The 20,617-nt window shown below is 38.1% G+C and overlaps 1 protein-coding gene across 1 annotated transcript; it reads right to left on the bottom strand.

Moving 5' to 3' along the window:
- Nucleotides 1–2,508: 2,508 nt before the first annotated feature.
- Nucleotides 2,509–19,113, bottom strand: LOC139148054 (tolloid-like protein 2). The gene is made up of 8 exons (XM_070719325.1): nucleotides 19,005–19,113; nucleotides 18,433–18,604; nucleotides 17,653–17,792; nucleotides 17,006–17,210; nucleotides 16,430–16,581; nucleotides 7,207–7,423; nucleotides 4,951–5,116; nucleotides 2,509–3,594 (listed from the first exon to the last, which is right to left on the bottom strand). The coding sequence occupies exons 2-8, from the start codon at nucleotides 18,563–18,565 to the stop codon at nucleotides 3,378–3,380; spliced, it is 1,230 nt and encodes a 409-aa protein (XP_070575426.1). The 5' UTR covers nucleotides 18,566–18,604; nucleotides 19,005–19,113; the 3' UTR covers nucleotides 2,509–3,377.
- Between the last annotated feature and the right edge of the window lie 1,504 nt (nucleotides 19,114–20,617).

Here is a 20,617-nt window from a genome sequence, read left to right as displayed (position 1 = left end):
TGTCGGTCAATATCAGTAGTGTTTTAAAAAGTTGTATTTCTTGCCTAACTGAATGATACTTCAAGCTTAAAATGTATTAAGTATTGATAACTATAAGTTTATACATGGGAAATTTTTAAATGCGAAGTGCCAAGATTATTGCATTAGAGTGATGGCTATTTCATTTTTGGATAAGAATATTTAAAGAACGTATTATGCTTTTTAATATTCAAAACCTTCACAATAGCACCATGAAATAAGACTTTTTCGCATATATGCTACTTATTAATGGAAAAATTAGCAAATGTATACTCGTGTCTGAGCTACAAACATCAGGGGCATGCCTCTATGTTTCGTTTGCTAAATACTCTTGATTCTTACGGTTTCGGCCTTTCGGCTTTGGTATATAAAGGAATGGATGATAGTGTCAATTATCCAACGTCTATATATACACAAATCATTGCAAGTTTTACATTGGGAAAAATTATTCAGTTCCCTCATAGACCCCTTTGTAGAGTGTATAAACATCTTCGGTGAAATTCCAAAGTGAAATTTCTTGTACACATGTGCACTAGTTATGTCAATCATCAAACGTCTTTAAATGCACAAATATTGTAGTCTTATATTGGAAAAAAAATTGTTTATGGTCTTTATCACATGTATTGTGAAACAACATTATCCATACAATCCAAAAGTCACATTTTTTAGCAAAGTACATTTACAAGCGTTAGTTCTAAAAACGGGTAAATTTTGCACATAGTTATTGACACAGAGGGCGCCTTTCTAAAATTCAATCCCAGCATTCTTTGCGAATGTTCTCGTTCATATGCACGACAGTTTTCTCTCTTCTTTTAATTTTTAGGCGTGATAAGAAATTTTGTATCAGCGACAGGGTGGATAATAATAATTACTCGCTAATAAAAAGATATATTTTATTAATGGCATGTTATAAAATAATAGAGAGCACGTTTCAAATTTGTTTATTTACGAGCACTCAAAAAAACATGGCGGCGCCCACGAAAGAAGGGTACACTTCCGGTTACTCGCATAGTATATTATGAATACGCGCATGCGTAGTCAGTAAGCCGCTGGCGCGACTATAAATGTACAGATATAGCTTCTTTTTTATTTGGAAAATGTTAACAGTTTGCCAATAGACATCCATGTATTACTAATATTTTTGGACAAAGCACTAGTAGTATATAATATTGGCCTCATTTAGCCTTCCTTTGAGGTGGGGGACTCCAAGTTCAAAATTACAGCAAGTCAGAAGGTTGGATTTGAACGCATTGTGAGTTTGTTAGGGGGCGTTTTAAAAATCTGCAAACATTTTTTTGAATCCCTCCCCCTTCAAGAGGTGTTTGTAAATGCAGTCTTACCAAAGGCCTGTATCAGTCTCATGAAGGTCAATGGACACATACAGGGTTTCGCACTGCTCAATCGCTGGTGTCGCACTGAGGGGAACATCAGGGGTCGGGGAAGGGCATGAAAACATGAGGGCCTGGAAACTCATTACTATCGCTAGCCGAAGTTTGTGCCCACCAATCTCATACCGTCAGTTCTAACATCAATTCATAACAATTTAAATACCTGAAAAGAGGAAGTAGGAGGGGAGATTTCTATTAAAGTGATCAAAAGAAAATACAAATACAACGTACAAATTTAAAGACAAAATTCGAAATGCAACAAGACGGCAAGTGATGTATATTGCTAATTGTTTTGTCGATAGTTTTGCGCTCGTATTCATGGATTGCACCAGTACAGGCAATTTCTCGACATCTACGCTTTAAGGAAATCCATTTTAAGCTGGCAATTTTGACAAGCTGTCTTGTGCCTTCTCAAGCACTTTCAGGAAACGGTTTGCCGCTAGCATGAACCAGTTCAATCGTGATTTAAAGGAGTTTACCTTTCAAAGGAATGAAAAAGCAAGTCTGAAACTGTACGAGGGTGAGTCATAGAGTATAAATAGCTATGAAATTATGGCTCTTAAAACGTACGGTCGATGTGAGTCCGGTTCAGGCCACCGAGATATTTTTGACAAACTTAAGATAATGCAGCCATGACTAATCGCCGGTGAATGTCCGTACTGTATGTAAGCCGCTCAGCGAAACAGGCAATGACGACAATGTTGCGGGCAATGTTGTCTTGACATTCTTTTACCACGACAACCCTTCCAAAACAATGAACCGTTAGCGATATTGTCACATCCAGGCGTTTGCTATTGTGCTGTATTGTGTCCCAGTTAAACTGATTGTTCGGGTCACACAATGTCAACACGCCCAGAAATGTCCGAACAATATCGACGTTATAACACGACAACGGGTTGCACACACAAATTAGCCTTAGAAGTACATGTACTAGTGGTTGTCCCCAGGTGTTAGCCCCATAATAAACATTTGGCTGTTTCTTTTTTTTTTTTTTCTTTTTTTTTTTTTTTTTTTTTTTTTTTTTTTTTTTTGCTATTTCTATGTAAACCCTATGAAGGACGACATGTTCTCCATATATCGTCGGAATAAATCATAATTCACCTTATGGATTTAACAATTTATTAAGTTGTAAATATTTATTCAGCGTAAAGTGTTACAGTAGTATGGCACCCGAATCCGATCGTCTTTTGGATTCTGTCCTTTCGGATTCTGTCCTAGTAAGTTCATTGGCTTGATAGAATAATTTCTAGTGCGCGCTCGAGTTATGCTTGTTGCTTTCATGTTGGTATATTTCTTTTGAATGTATTCAGCAATTGCTCGTCACGGTATCTTTCTAATCTAAATGGCGAGAAGAACTATGATCTTACAACATGCATAACGCCCTCTATAGTCAGTAATTGAATTTTCTAGCAATTTAAATGAAAGTCATATTATAATATGACTTTTATTTATTTGTTTAAAACTTCAAGCACTATAAATGAAAGTGTAAATGCGAAACATGCATTTTTTTTCCAACAATTCTGATGATAACGTGTGTAAAATAATACTTCAGGCAGATATTTTACAACGCAAATGTATATAATATAATTTTCTTTACGTCATTTCCTGAATAAATAGGCGGTTTAAACAGCGTACGTCATTTTAGTAGTTTTTAATCTTTTTACAAAGTGATCGATTTTGTCGATTGCGATCGTTTAATGAGTGAATATAAACCTACTTGGCATCGAATGATGGTCATTGTGATCAGTATTACAGAACAAATTCCTATTTTAACATATTTTCAAATTTAACTATTACTATCGTCACATTTAGCGATGAAGCTTAGTGTTTCTTATGCGATGTTTGCTGTCTCAAGTTGAAGTCGTCATACGTTCTGCTAGTCGATAGAAAAGCCGATCTCAGTCAATGAATATTGCTATGGCGTTAGTTAATTTCTGTAGGTCGGTCATGCATGCGCAAGTCACGGCATTATCAGTTCCCAACAGCTCCTGGCATTGGTGGGTATGCTGGATCCGACTGCAGCTGCACGGTATTCGGTGCAGGGTAAGCCTGGTTAGGATAGTAGTAGCCTTGGTTGTAGTAGGGCTGGTTGTACGCCTGCATTGGTACACCGTGACCGGTCTGAACGACGCCACCGTGCGGCGTATACATTGGTGGGTCGTTCTGAGACATGTCGGTGACACCGGGCCTGCAAACGGGGAACGAAAAGGAAGTGACTAGTACTGAAGATAATAAATATGAGACTATACCCCGGCGACAAATCTTTCCAAATTGCGATTCTAATCTTAACCGGCAGATTTAGCAATGCCCCTTGCCCGACAAGGAGAACAACTGATGAATGAACTCCACATTCTCCCCTTTCATTCTCTGATTTTTTCAACAAAGACAGGTATTCGCCACCAACGGGACCCCCTCCCTTTACTGGAACGTTTACTACAGTAAACACGTGGAACTAAATCGGTATAATTCGATTGGCATAATTTCTTCAGAATTCGAGAAATTTATTAAACATCGTATTTGTTAACCATATTTAAAACTGTACCCGAATTTTTGATTGTGCGCAAATGTTATGAATAAAAATCATTGCATGACTGCACCTAATGCAACATTGTTGAATACATATTAACAATATTTATATTTGAATGAAAATTTGTGAATTTGCCTGACTGCATTTACTGTTTATTAAGCCCCAAATGACGAAAAAAGTCAGGGACATTTCATAAGTGCACTGACTCAAAAGTCATAAATTAGAGATATTTTGTCATTTTGTCTCGTTTGTTAATGGCATTTACACAAAAAAACACAACCGTTTCATAGAAATGAATGTGAATTAAGGGATGTAAAATAATCGATGTGTTTTTTGTTGTTTTGTTCGATGAAAACAACATGTCAGTTTTTTACAGTAATCGATCATACAGCAAAATTTAAGCTGTAAGAAGTTCAATTTCATTAAAATTTCGTTATAATTACTCTCATTTAATTATCCCAATTTAGTTCCAATTGTGTTAATAGCTTGGTGATTTAGCCAGTGTTATCATTAGCCCAAAATCATTGCCTAATGGTCTGAGGTAGTCTAAATGCTTTAAAACCAGCTGGAAGCCTGAGTAAGAGTCAAACAGACAGAGATGTAGATATAAATATATATAGGGATTGAAGGGAGACGGACAGAGGGTTTGAGACGGAATGACAGCGCTTGCATACTATGAAATCTCCTTATTATCTCTTTCAAGACACATGCCGAATACGGATTTTTTCAGCATTCGTAAGTTCAGTGGCATGTATGTATTAATCTCAGCTTTCTTGAAGCTTTCATTTCTATCAATTATTTAAGTCGTTTTCATTTCTATCAGTTATTTAATTAATATATTCCAGATTGATTAAAAAAGTCGTGCTTTTCTGTCATACCGATCTCTTTTACGCAACGTACCTGATCGGTTCTCGATTGAAATTGTCTTTGAAGAAATAGGGTGAAAAAACGTATTAAATGTACACGAAAGTTGCGAAATATAATTTATGCGCCAAAAGCCTCTGGCACATTACTCACATTTGACCATTTGTTGGGTGGATTTGAGCCCTATTTGACGTAGAAGACGTCGTCTTGGAGGATTTTGGGGAGTAGTAACAACAGGCAACAATGATGGCGATGATGATGATTATGAAAATGATACAGCCGACCACCGATCCAGCGATAACACCAGCGTTACTGCTTCCTGTTGAAATTGATTGATGATTATTTATCATGAGAAGAGTCTTAAATTCGATTTGACGCACAGTATAGTAGACAATCACATGTCCCCCAACCCTCTTGAAAATAAATGATGGACGTCCTGATTTTTTCAGACACTAGTGAGACTTGAAAATGTCTGGACATGGACAATGATAATTATTGTTATTACGTAACACATTTTAAACGGAAGGTTTCATCAGTCCCTGGAGCCTAAACGTGCATTGCAAAAATTCGTTATCTCTGTCTCCTTTGTTTTTAATCGCTTGCAGCGCTTATTACTGAAAACACTTTCGAAAATGTCTTTATTGACATAGTCTTTTGTAATACTATAAACGAGATTGCAACATCATAATAACATTTTCTAGGCGTTTCTACGCAAATAAATAATTAGCACGACGCATTGGTAGTCATCATGCAGTTATTAATACATGATAATATGCTTTATGTAATAACTGCATGAACCATATTATCATTACTCATTACCATTACTCAGTGATATGTTGCTTCAGGCTTCGAAAGCTATTGAAGTTTTTGCCCATGATCAAAGAGAAACCTTCTTCGCGAACTTAACAAGGAGTCCGTTGCTTCGTCATTGTAAGCAAGAGAGCTCTTTTGTTTATGTTAGGGAGCCTTTAGTAATTACAAGAGCTGGGCCGGGGGAATTCCGTGCATGCCTGTACTATAAATTGTGACGCTCCCAAATCCTTCTATCTAAAGTATGACCCTGCCCTGACCGACATTCTAAACTTTGACCCTCCCGCCCCTCAACCACTGCAGTATCCTCCCCAGGAATAACTGAAACAGTATCAGCTAAGTTACATAACGATTGGTTTGATTGTTATGTAAGTTAGGGACAGAAATTACAGGGGGCTTACATTTAGGGAGGGACGGAATTTATCAAGCAAATATTTTTGAACGGACATGATATTTCATACATTTGCGAGAGGGTCACTATATTTGGGCAACTATAGGAGGCAATCAAGATAGTGGCTGATATAGTGCTTCACCCCAAAATATCAAATCATAATACATGGCGTATATTAGGCAAAATATTGACAATCCCCCTTCCCCGCCCACAAAACAAGCTATATCTGTACATTTATATATGTTTGATAATGTATTTAAATGTACTTTGTTTAAATTAGGAAGTAAAAGGTGCATTTCTGTACAATAAATTAGATTTTTGTATTTCACCGAAAATGATGACTCACTGTACATGGTAGTCTATGAGAGAACCATAAAAACTTTTTTTCAAATATAAAACTAGCAATATATGTGCATTTATGGACGTTTGATAATTGATATAAATGCACTTGATTAGACTAGGGTGGTTACAAGTCTATGTGTGTGTAAGAAATTTGATTTTGGAATTCCATCGAAATGTTGATTCACTATACATGGTAGTCTATGATGAAACTATGAATTTATTTTTTCCAATACAAAACCAGATAAATCTTTGTATTTATGTACTTTTTATTATTAATACTAATGTTCTTGATTAGACTACGGTAGCTGCAAACCCATGTGTGTGCAATTTTTTTTTTTTTTTTTTTTTTTTAATTTCTCCGAAATGTTGATTCACTATACATGCCAATCTATGAGAGAACTATGAAGTTTTGTTTTCAATATAGAAACTATCAACGTGTGCATTTAGAGACGTTTGATAATTGATAAACACTTTGCCACCTGTCCCATGTGTTTTTGTCTCATGTCTTTCATCAGTTTTAACTGTTCAAGGTGTTTAATGTAGGATATTACCGTATCTTCTTTGCTTGTGAAACTTGTTGATAATGTGTATGTATATCGTCGGTGATTTCCTATTCAGGAAATATCAAATGGACAATGAAGGTTTAGCCGTAAAATCAGCTTCAATTCTGTTAAAAGTGACCCCCTAGATAGGTTTATAACAAGTGCCTCTCCCCAATGGACAGTTTTCTAAAAAGTGACACTACCCAAATTCCCCCGGCGAACCCACCCCTGTAATTACTGAAGGCTACAGAAAGTTATCATCATGGACCACGATAAGATAAAGTATTTGAAATGGTAAACGCCGCCAGTAGAATGGGGTCTTACCAAAATTATTGACTGTGTAAGTTGCGTAGAATCCTCTGTCGCTCATCGAAGAGTCCGAATGAAAGTGGATGTATAGATTACTCCCTGACGAGGTGATGGGATCAATTGAGCTATGGCTACCGGACAAGCGACGTAATGACGTGGCCGTTCGTGATGTTCCATCGAAGACTTCAACGTAATCACAGCACGATTCAGTGTCAACATAAGAAATATCGATCTAGAGTAAACAATATTAATAGAGAGCCTTGAAATTGGTGTTATGTCTTCTAAAGAATAAAGGCCGAAAATAAAATGCAATATTTTAGAGATTCGGTTCACTGACACGTTCCTGTTTTGAAAGTTGCATTTACAAACACCTCTTGAGGGGGCGGGAGAAATAATGAGGATTTGAAAATGTGAAGGGTATGTTGGGGGCATTGAAAAGATTTGGGGACTTACAGGGGGACTGGAAACAAAACTGTCTCCATGATTGATATGGAATGTGTGTTGGGTTATCAATTTATAGCTGTATCGTTTGGCTATCTTTTGGGTGGTTTTGTTTTGTGTATCCACTGCAGTATCTTGTTCAACTCCTAGAGGCGGCTTTATTGTTGTACTTGGGCCTCAGCCCAAGTACATTTGTTTTCATTCCGTGGGAAAAAACTGTAAGGTATAACCATTTCTGGCTGAGACCAGGGAGGGCAAAATGTCTTGGCTTCATCTTTCTCGGCATAATAAATGGCGTAATGATGTTAACTGAATGGAAGTGCTGCTCTCAGCCAGTCTTGATAAGTGAGATGTGAATATCAATGCTTCTCTATCTGAGTTTTTGCCACAAATCTTCTGAACATAATCAAAATGTGCATCGAAATGCAACAATTAATGCACCCTCCGTTTCCTAGGCGATGGCACGACCCTTGCTACACCCACTGGACGAGCCAAAGTGGGAGGGGTAATTTCAGTTTGGTCGAACAAGAGGGCTCGAGACCAGAATTTAACATTTAAACTCGAAACATGTTTAATCACTGACAAGATGTGGACTAGTGTTAATCAAAGTGAAATTGTGAAAAGGAAAGGTTTTATATCCCGGACACAATGAAAAACATTACGACTGGAAACTGTACCCCCAGTTGAGAATAGTAATGCCTACAGCGATGGAGAACACTTATCCTTGAGCTGAGAAAGCCAGACCACCATTTCGAAATAGAGCTGCAGATTCGAGAAGCTCGTTCAAAATAGCTAGGTACACCCTGTAAAGGGTGGTTTCGAGTTTTGAGGGCAAATTTCGCCTCCTTCATTTAGAAATCGTACGTTTGTTTTTCCAGGAGAACACACCATTTGACACAAAATTTGCATGTAAAGGGGTCGCCAGTAGCACGTGGTCAAATCTGGCATAAGAAACAATATGAAATGTTGGGTAAAGCCAGTCCAAAATAAACTGATTTGAACTTTTGTGTTTTGTAATTTATACCACTGCAGTAACATTACCTTTTTTTAACAACATCACACAATGTAATACGTTTTGAAACAGAATACTCCGACGTATTCTGTGTCTCCTTTGCTAAAAAATATGGTATGCCGATTACCATGTAAGGAGATGATGACGTCAAGACAGATTTGTAGTGCCTTTGGTCCTGGATGGTGCACGAAGTTTTGTCAAGGTAGCTTGTGTATTTATTTCCTAAATGGGAGAGATTAGGGTCGATCTAAACGAAGGCCGAAGAATGTTATGATACTCTAAGCGAGCTGAACTCTAACGCGAATGGTTGGATAATTTGGAGGATGTCTAGAATGATCTCGTCTCATTAAGATTATTGGGGGTCAGTATTGAATTTCAACTGCGTCACAAGTTTGCGAAATAAGTATTCCGTCGAACGGTCAACGAACGATATTTAAGAAATCTGGAGACATGGCACATCGCATTTTTATTTTAGTATTTTATATTTTACAAAAGATTTAAGAAGCAATGATTTTGTCGAAAATTCTGAAAAAAATATAGGAAGATTTGATCGCGAACACATTTTCACTTGGGGTCAACTAGCCCTGCGTACGATGCTGTGTGTTCCGCTACAGCTAATCGCCCCGCAAGGCCCGTACGTAGGACTTGACGTAAAAAGCCAAATTACTGCCGAAATTCAGCGTTCTTGGGCCCAAGTCGTATCCCAGCCTACCTCAGCTACTCGATCGCTTCCAAAAATGACAGTCTTTTATTCACTTCTCGTAAATAACCGTCGATGTCGGCAACTCTCTCGCTAGCCCTGCGTACGATGCTGTGTGTTAGCTGTAGCACATAGCATCGTACGCAGGGCTGGCGGTCAACATGGGGTCGCAGCCATGTTGCCTCAAAACTTATTTCTGTCTGCACTCAAAACTCAAAAATGTCGGATATGAACCTGAAAAATCGATGCAATTTTGTCAAACTTCGGCGAAATTTCAGCCTATAGACAAAATTTCATCTAGGTAAGGTAAATTTACTGAAATTTGATCGACAAATAATCCTGAGCTTGAACGTGACAGCTCGCCTTCTCCAGGAAGTCAAGCATCCAGCTGCCCATACACAGTTGCCCATATGGCCAGGTTTATGAGATTGTTTTCAAGCGACGGCGGCAGACCGTACGGGGCTCTGGATATGAACCTACCGCCGGTGTAGCTGTAATAACTGTTGCGTTGTTTTTAGTGCCCACGGACGAAGTCCTGAGGGAGTTATAGGTTTGGTCATGTCAGTCCGTCCGTCCGTCCGTTCACGCAGATATCTCAGACATGCCCTGGTCAATTTCTTGACAAGAATAGTACCCAACCCCATACAGATGCACGTCGATTTGTTTGACAATGCGATCGAATTTGGCCGTGTTAGAGGACTTTTTAGTTTACACCTCCATAGACTCCCATGTATAAGGCCAAGAAAAATAAAAATTTAGTTTCTCATCGTATTCATATTGCCTAAAGGATGCAGTGACACAGTTTTTTTGTCCCCACGGATAAAGTCCAGGGGGCTTATAGATTGGGTCATATCCGTCCATGAGTCCATCAGTGAGTCCATCGGTTCATGCAGATATCTCAGACATTTTGACAAAATATCATGTGACCTTGGTGACCTTTGACCTCAAATATACATTATTGTCCATAACTCAGTAACCACAAGTGCTAAACCTTTCATATTTGGTATGATGGGACACCTTATGACGCCACATATTGTACCCCATTAATTATGCGCATATCTAATTTTGAGCGAGCCAATAAGGCTAGAGGTCTGATTTTTTGTATATAGGGACAAGTTAACAATATAATTTGTTTGACAAAACGTCACGCGACCTCAATGACCTTTGACCTCAAATATACATATTTGTCCACAACTCAGTAACCACAAGTGCTACACCCTTCATATTTGGTATGATAGGACACCTTATGACACCATATATTGTACCTCATTAATTATGCGCATATCTTATTTTGAGCGAGCCAATAGAGCTAGAGGTCTGATTTTTGGTATATAGGAATAACTTAGCAATGCAATTATTATGACAAAATGTCACGTGACCTCAATGACCTTTGACCTCAAATATATATATTTGTCCACAACTCAGTAACCACAAGTGCTACACCCTTCATATTTGGTATGATAAGACACCTTATGACACCACATATTGTACCTCATTAATTATGCACATATCTAATTTTGAGCGAGCCAATAGAGCTAGAGGTCTGATTTTTGGTGTATAGGAATAACTTAGCAATACAATTATTTTGACAAAATGTCACGTGACCTCAATGACCTTTGACCTCAAATATATATATTTGTCCACAACTCAGTAACCACAAGTGCTACACCCTTCATATTTGGTATGATAAGACACCTTATGACACCACATATTGTACCTCATTAATTATGCGCATATCTAATTCTGAGCAAGCCAATAGAGCTGGATGTCCGATTTTTGGTATATAGGGATAACTATAGGGTAGAAATCTAAATATGCCCATCTAAATATTAGACATCTACCATTGAGAACAAAAGAAATTGCTGTAATTTGAATATTTAAGGAGTTTTAGCAATTTCCACTATAAATAAAGAACCCCTGCCTCAAAGTCCACAAAAGTTGCTAGACATATTTTGCCGTTGTCATGCCATTGCTTCGTTTAATAACCAGTTAATCAAATGCCTAATTGACAGGAGGACATTCAAGACCATATTTGAATAGTAGTATATATTGTCCTCAAAATTACTCTATCACGGCCCAAGTACTCATTGCCTTCAGCAATACTGCCTTGTTTAAAATTGAATTCAATTCCTGATTATAATTCATTTGGCATCAATAACAATGATAACGGTCTTTACAAATATACAGAATATTTGCCAAACAGAATATTTGTTATTCTAGCATGATGTGGGGAGTAGAAAAAGAAATTGCAATTGATACACAGAACAAAAAATACATGATTGGTCAAAAGGTACTGTAGCTCATGTCATTTCTATACAATTATGTTATGTTCAGTTTTTCCTGACGGTTGAGGAAAGCCATCCTTGTAATTGTACAGAGAGCATTGTTATTGTTTATCAAGAAACTTATTGCAGCCTAAAATTGAATATTTAACAGCATTTAGTAGATAAAGCAAGTATTTTTTTCAGGAAATATATTTAATAGTTTACGTATAGACTAATACTGAGATGTAAATAAATATTTGGGGTGATATTCCAATATCATGTTTGTTGTCCACACCTTCACTTTAAACACAACATTCTAATGAAGTACATTTGTACCATTTGTCATGGAAAAGTACTTAATCAAGTACATTGACATAAATTATCAGCTTACGTCTATAGATGCAGGAATATTGCTAATTTTATGATAGAAAAATATTGTTAATAGTTTTTTCATAGATCGCCATGTATAAAGGATCAACAGTGTATAATTTTTTGGTGAAATTCTAAAATCAAATTTTTTGTACACACATGCACTTTTTACCTCCCATGCCACTTGAAGCAAAGTGCATTTACATAAATCATCAAACATATATAAATGTACATATATGGCTTGTTTTGAGGGGCGAAGATTGTTAATAGTTTGCCCAATAGACTTCAATGTATTATGATTTGATATTTTTGGACGCAGCATTACATAGGCCACATTTTGCCTTCTAATAGTTGCACAAAAAATGGTGACCTCCCTCAAAGGCATGAAATTTCATGACTCATCAAAATGCTTGCGCAAAAAATTGCGACCCATGCCAAAACACTAGCCTACCCCACTGTAATTTTTGTAAAGTCCTTTGGAGGGGTTGTAAAATTATTGCAAGTCAGAAGGGGCACTTGAAAGCTTTTTGAGTTTGTTTGGGAGGGCTATTTGAAAAAGTCAGACAACATGTTTTTGATCCCCCCCCCCGAGGTGCTTGTGAATACAGCCTTACGGTTTATAAATGTATCAGGATAATCAAATTCACACTTAGCATAGCATTTGAATGAGCAAGTTACTGATCGCTAACAAAACATTCCACGGTTATCAGCCGACGCCACGTCGTATCAGAACACCGTCAGCTTTGAAGAGACTATCATGGCGATCTATGAATTATAGTATCACTAAATCTAACTTTGTCACATGAACTTGAAGGAGCGTGAAGGCACGGGCAAGGTGGTTCGTTAAGTTTAAATGATGCAAAAACGTCTCATTGGGCCATCAACATAGATTTTGTTTCTTTTTTATGTGTAGGGTTTCTTCAACTGGCAGGCTTTCCTGTTGTGTGGACAGTTCAGTTCAAATACATTCTACTGTGACAATACAAATGTACAAGGCGTGCTGGAGCGCTGGAATACACTCGGACGAAGCTATATATTAAGTCAGCTCTTTCACCGTATAATTTATAGTGTCATCCTCTTTGGGTCATTCAAGACGTCATATTGTTGTTAACAATGCCGGTAGTACGTAAGATGCATCAGCTCTATTCTTATAGATTACAGTGTTCTTTTCAAAATTTAACGAGCTATTGACTTGTGTTGAGCCAAGGAAAAAAAGCTTAAAGGTTTTAGGGTGTGTCTTAGGGACAGTGTATACAGAAATTTAAGAATGAAATAAAAAATATACATATCATACTTGTGAGCCAAAATACATTGATTGAACAACTACAATCTACATTCAGAAACATTGTATCTTCAACACATCAGCAAGTTTTGGGCCGAGGTAAACCTTGTAAACGTAGCTTTAAAGTATTTCAGCTGATGTTCTCTACTCCTGCCTGTTCATTTTAAATACGCAACTCTGCGTTAAACTAGAAATTCGATAGTACAATTCAGTCGGGCAGTGACACAACAATGAAAGGAAATAGAGAGAAGAGCCTTACTTTTGAATAAGATTTCTTTAATTCAGGGCACTGGCATTAGCATTAGTTTCCTATTTCCTTTTGCTGTTTGCTGTTATATTAAATGGATATATGTGTTGCACTTGTTGAGGGTTCATTTACAAGTATACGTTGTGGATAAGCTGCAGGCTATCAAGCTTCACCAGAAGAGCCAGCTGGTATAAATTTGGATGGGAATTGCTAGCTAGTATTTGTGTTTCCGACATTGCTAAGGGTTACCCAGCACTGCTAGAGTTAATTGATCCAGTGTCAATGTAATGCACAGGCTACCAAATGTATTCACTAGGGCATTGTGCTGCAACAAAAAAGAATATCTGTCACGCACACCATACTGTAACTACTTTGGTGAAGATGACTGCTACAATCCATACATTAACAGATGGCACAAGATCACCAATTCACTTCCGGGTTCGTTACCCAAAAAGGAAGATAGTTCGGAAGAAAAATAGAGCAGACCTTGAAGTTTTGATATCTGCATGGATGCTTGTTTAGTTTGAACTTTAACGTCAAGAATTTTTGTAAAGATATTTTTCTGCCTGAATCAAAATGCAGACTGTTGTGAATAATGGCTGAAGCATTTGGTGGTAATATGAGGAGTTCTAGGGCTAATAGAAATCATAACAATAAGCCTGAAATTTGTCAAAAACACCACTGAGGGCGCTATTTTCATCGCTATCTCAAAATTTCCGTGGACTTGCCCACACGAAAAATTAATCAGTAGTCAAGCTGACATTGACCTAACACCTGCTAAGAGGATTCGTGCCGCTGAATGTTTTAAAATGGGAAAATCGAGCTCAAAGCTACTGTGGTGGCTTATGGGAAATGAATTAGTTGTCTTGTGCCAGATGAGTTCTTCAAGCAACAGATGGCGAGGGTGTTGGCAAGGAGGGTGTTAGGGAGGCTACAGATGATGACCAGGGGATAATGTTGACATAATGTTGAAGAAGAGAATGATGGGGATGCCGGAGCGGATTTTTACAGCAAGGACAATATTATGGATTGTTTTTTGATCCTGGATATGCGTGGGAGCACACAAATATTTACAATTCATTGCCAAAATAACACATATTGTGTACTCACACCTATTTAATTTTGAGTATCGGTTCTTGTGGCCTGAAAACAGACTTCACATAAAGAAAATCCGAGAGAATCATCGGTGTTTATAAAGTTTTTGTTTCCAACTGTTGCCAAGCCAAAAGTCAAAATTAACCTTGACCTGACCTTTAACCTGTGAATTTGACCATTGACAAACAAAGTAACATCAGAAATGGTTTCTACACCTATGAATACCCCAGAAGAGAGGTATTACATATCATATAAGGACGTGAGGGCAAAAAGTTAAATTTAAGAGGTCATGTTGGCGACCATCTTTGATTATGCAAGTTACGTTAGTCTGCCAACATAACTTTCGGGCAACCAAGCTAAAATTGTTTCAAATACCAAAATGAATGTAAATCGACAAGAATCTTCATACCAAGAACATGTGTTGGCCAAAAGTTAAATTTTAGTAATGATTTGGCGGCCATCTTAGATAATGCAAATTACGAGCATTGCCAAACATTACATTTTGTGTGAAACCAGTCTAAAATTGTTTCAACAACCCAAATGAATGAAAATCAACAAGAAACCTCATACGAAAGAACATTTCTAGGTCAAAAGTTGAACCTTAGAGATGATTTGGCGGCCATTTTGGATTATGCAAATCACAAGAGTTACCCAACATTAATTTTTGGGCAACCAAGCTAAAAAATTTTCAGGTACTCATATGAATGCAAATCAACAAAAAAACTTCATAGAAAAGAACATTTCTAGGTTCGTCAACTATATTGCATTGTATTGCAAGGGATGCTGTAAATGGACTAGATATGAAGCTGCAAAGTACAATCTGACAAGTTTGTGTTTTGTTCTATTATCTTACGGCGTCTTAGTCTTACTGACTATAAGAGATAAATTGCAGCACTGAGTGCACTTACAAGTTGCATTTGTATTAATTTATGGAGACAGCTGATAGGTCTCTATATATGTCTGTGTGATGGTGCGGTTTGGGGGCAATTCTACTTCGCTGTTTAAAAGGAATGTGTGTTAAATTTTGGGCATTCCTTTTTCTGAACGTCAACGACCGAATCAATACAGGTCATTTGATAAGTGTACACCATTTATGGGCCTAGATATGGAAGCATTGAAAGTGGTCTTGAAGTGCCAAAAATGTCGAATTTTAGCGTTTTGGGCGCCTGTTCAGGATGAAACTTAAAAGCAATTCTGCTGAAATTGGACGGAAAAGCGACTGACCACGTTGGCTACTTGACGACAACATTTGCCGTTGGACAGATTCCATTCACGGAAGACAGGGCAGAATTGTATATAATAACAATAGTTTTAATTTGTAGAGTCACGACAGTGATATTACATGACCTTTTTTCCTCTAATCGACTTTGTTGTAACAAATTTTGCAAATTTTGACAAGGGGAAAAGTTCGGCTCGGTTTCTGACAGGACGAAATGTTTACTGGTAAACAAACGGTTTGTCACGCCCACATATTCTTGGACAAAGCAAATGCCAGAAGGTAATATTATGGGAAAATGATTAACGCTTTCCAGTCGGGAAATTTTGTATCAAAACAGAGTCCTGCTGCCTCGTGGTGACGCACAGTTCGATGAAATAATGTTGGCATCAATTGCCTGTGAACAAATTTCGAGAATGAATAATATTCCGACAAAGTCAGATATTAAACGGTGTCTGCATCATGCGTTTACCTGTAAATCCTGTCGCACCCAGACGGGCAAGAACGAAACAAACATACTTCATATTGTGATGAAATATTTTGTCGACGTCAGTCGAAAGCAGGACAGGGAGTAAAAAGGAGACTTTGAAAAATTGATTGTCGCCTGCTTACCGTGATGGTGTTACCGCTTGACGTTGATATGTGGTAAAAACAGTCAGCGGAATCCGAATAGCGGCTTGGATAAGACGGCGATACGAGAGTGCCAGAGTCAGATGTAAACGTTCCGCCACAATCTCCTGATGAATACCCCGAGGTCTGAGTTCCTGTTGAAAAAAATATCTATAACACATGAATGTCGGTAGTAAAACGGAAGATCATCGTCTATTTTTTGTAAAATTTCCTAGTTGACGTTTTTGTTGTTCGCGAGAGTTCATTTCAATGTGTTTATGTCACGTCGAAATTTGTATTATTAAAATGATTTTTCAAACAAACGGTTTTTGTAAAAAGTAATAATCAACTGTACATCTGTCATTCTGATGTAATGCCGATATGTAAAGTAGGAAGGAACGGAAAAATACTGTGGCGGCTATGCTAATGGAAGAAAGATACACTATTCATTAATTATATATTATGATCTCATCGTCCAATGATATGATTGCAACTTCCTCTTTTAAATCCATTCACGCAGTATGGGTGAAAATGACTGCGGACCAGAGAGTTCGAGAAGAAAACCATAACCGTGTTTACCAAGCCTATAAGTGGCATAGAATCCGCTTGCTGTGTTAGAGCCATCTGAATGGAAGTGTATGTACAGGCTTCGTCCCGATGATGTAAATTGTGAATTTATGAATGAACCAGAAAACTCTCCCAGCGACGTATCGTATCGACTGTTTCCATCAAAGATTTCGACTGTGTCAAAAGTTGCTTCAGTTACAAACAAGGAGAACTCCAACTATAGGGGGGTGAAATTGAGGAATCATGGTTAGAATTAATTCTAGCTAGGGACTCATATTCAATGCGAAGATATTGCAAAATTGAACTCAAAGTTATTTAGGACAAATTATAAAAACACTGCCAAGCTAGCTCCCATGATACTGAACGCATTGTGATGAGGAATAGCCTATTGAATATAATGAGTGTTTGGGCATATATTATATTCACTGAGATATGATGTAACCGATACCGTTTTGCACCTTTAGGGCTTTTTAAAGTTGTAACAGCGGTTTTACCTAAGTTGTAACAGACAGCCATTTACTACACAAAGAGACGTGCATTTCAGAAATTTATTGTCAACCATAGTTTCTTTTTTGTCTGACAGTGTGTGACCTTCATTATTCTATCCTTAAAATTGATTTTCTTGTTTCCTTTAGTTGTACGTTGTTCTTGTTTCTTACCACGATTGTGTAGCCTTGCGTCACGGTTATGCCATAATAACAATCGGCATAGTCGGGATAGTCAAATGGATAGGACGGCGATGTAAGCGTACCACTTGACGACGTGAACGTCCCTCCACAGTCACCAATAGCCCTCTTAACTATCAAACAATGAGAAGAAAGTATATGGTTACTGTAGCAGAGGATCTATGTTGTGGTTCTTTTTAACTCTTTATGAAGGGATCTTACTGTTGTTGTAGCCAATGAACCAGCACGGTCCATTTCGACAGCAGGCCTGTTTTGCTTTTGCTACTTCAGGTCTTGCGCAGTATTGTGATTGCATATATCAGGTTTTTTCCGAATTGGTCTGTTTACTGATCGATTCGAACTTTACTTGAAGGAGGCACGTGGACCAGTGGGTAGGGCAACGGACTCACTATCGGAGGATGGTGGGTTCGAGACCCGGTTCAAGACCCGGTATGTCCAGAGTAATGGACTCACTGTCGGAATACGGTGAGTTCGAGACTCTAGCACGGTGCTGTGCCCCTGAGCAAGGCACTTTACTCCTCAGTGCTCCATTGGGGGTTAGTGGGTTATGCGTACCTCATCCTGTAAGTGGGCTAACGCCTGTTGGATGTTGGACTAATAAAAAATAAATAAAGAAATTTCCGTGATTGTGAAGTTCTTTTCCCATTTTTTCTTATAGAGAACTCACGATATGAAGTTTTCTATTCTGTACACGCTTTAAGAGAAAAACAAACTCGTTTCAGGACCATACATTCATTCTAAAGACTCACTGACCCTTGTCGTATGCCGTCAAACTGTCGACATCTGTTCGATGGATATCAACTTCCCTGCCGTGCGAAAGTGTCAAACACGTGACGCAGATTATGGCAACAAGAACTCGTACCCCCTCGTACTTCGACGCCGCCATGTCCAGGCGTAATTGTCGTATCACGATGATTTAGTGAATCTGAAAGGAACAAACGACATTTTATTTGAGCTGACTAGGATCTAGTGTACGGTTCATTGCATGGAGCGGCCGGGGTGCACGAAGCGGGAGGAAAACTACTTGGATTTCCATATCAAAACAACAAGAGTCTGCTGTTGACCCAGCGGCGTTACCGACGGTCACTGGCGGACCGATATGCACATCTGAGATGTGCTTATTTTAAGATATCTGCTCCATAGTATTTACCATAATGAATCATATTGCCAGTAAGACGTTCTCTCACAGGAGAAAACAAGAGAAAATAAGATAATGACGCCACGGCTGCGGTCAATACTCGCTGACAAAGAAGTAAGAGCTCGGTTAACTAAGTAGTCGAAATAATTTACAGCGACCAAATCACGCCAGCGTATAAAGGTCTTACCTCACTTTTTCCCAAAATTGCTGACTGATAGAAGCTACTGCAAGCGCCTTTCGTCGCAATGACGGGCAACTATGCGTAACGGAAATGACGAACGTTTACACTTCGGCTCCATGGCGACGTGACATCGTCACACCTGACTGGGGATAAAGCGAAACTTTGTGAAGTCTGGTTCTGGAAGAAACAAAGCATATTATATGTGTTTGCCCTCCTGATCCGCCTCGCTGATGAAGCGATTTTCAAGTCACAGACCTGATAATCCAACTACTTTGAATCAGTGCTGATACTGGGGCAACGATGTGACAAACCAAATTAAAATTCATTAAATCAAAAATATATCACCTTATGCTCAATCTAACGATTTAACAAGTGAGTTAAATGCTCTTTAAATGAGCTTGATATGCAGTCAATGATTATTAACCCTTGAGTATGAAGTTGCAGTTTTTGTGTGTTTTTTTTATTAATATACTTACATCTAGTCCATTTTAACATTTGTATATTACTCTTTTTAATTTCATCACGCGAAATTGTGTTTTTCATGTCGTTTTAATAATTAGGGTTCACATGGTAACAAGTCAGTGATAACAGCTACACTTTCCAACTTAATGTAGGGTGATTATTAATTCCTATGGTATTAAGTCATACTGAATTCGATCTAGGATATTTAACACACAAAGAGGCCATGAGTAATGTTCTGGGATTATAATCCATTCACTGAATTACTTTTCGACAGTCCGTGTTGAAGAAATATTTAACCAATTTCAAGAAAGCTTAGGGTCTGGATAGAATAAAGGGGGGAAGGGCTGATGCTTTTTTGAAATAAGCTAGGTTTATAAAATTCTATGTTGTTTGTTGTGTTGACCTTTTCTCTTCTCCTTGATCATAACCAGTGACCCTCCCCAACGCCAAATAATTTGCATTTCAGAAGCCTAAGGCACTTTACAAATGATGTCATTGTTCTCTAATAAATTAAAATGAATTGCCCCTCAAACTAGCTCGTGATGATAAATGATGACCTACCAAAATCGCACCACCAGTCTCCTAGTTAATTCTCTCCATCATAATGCTCCTAAGCTTGTAGGTTTTGTTTACCGATTGTGCTATTAAAACACGACCATGACGCACAGTCGATCCCCGTCCAACTTTCCCCTCTATTGTCACGGTGGAATGAAAAAAAAATATCGATCTGGCGTGTGACCACCCGTATCATCGTGTACTTTCAATAAGTGCCAGGTACCGAAGATCCTATGACCCCGCAAACTACTAGCCCAACCGTATTCAAATCAGCAAACAGGTCACAATTTTCAGGCACCCATTTCCGTCTTGTAGCCAGGATTGTAGTCACTGCAAGTCCAAGATTAGTACTGTAACAGCTTTCATTACTGCCGAAAAAGGCTCAGCCATGAACTTGAAAATTACGAATGTGAATGAATGAACGTTTAAGGAGGGCAAATGGTCTCCTGCCCCGAGGGTACATAGTCCCATGTTTGGGCTATAATTTTTTTATTACATGCCTCTCTTACACAGTTTTCACTCAAAATATTTAGATTCATTGGCAAATGATAATCCAATGCTTTATTTTCATCTTAGACGAAAATCCGTTAACAACGGAATGA

Source organism: Ptychodera flava, chromosome 13 (genome assembly GCF_041260155.1).
Source record: "Ptychodera flava strain L36383 chromosome 13, AS_Pfla_20210202, whole genome shotgun sequence".
Lineage (NCBI taxonomy): Eukaryota > Metazoa > Hemichordata > Enteropneusta > Ptychoderidae > Ptychodera > Ptychodera flava.
Note: the sequence above shows the minus strand (reverse complement) of the source record. Positions and strands in the feature narration are given on the sequence as shown.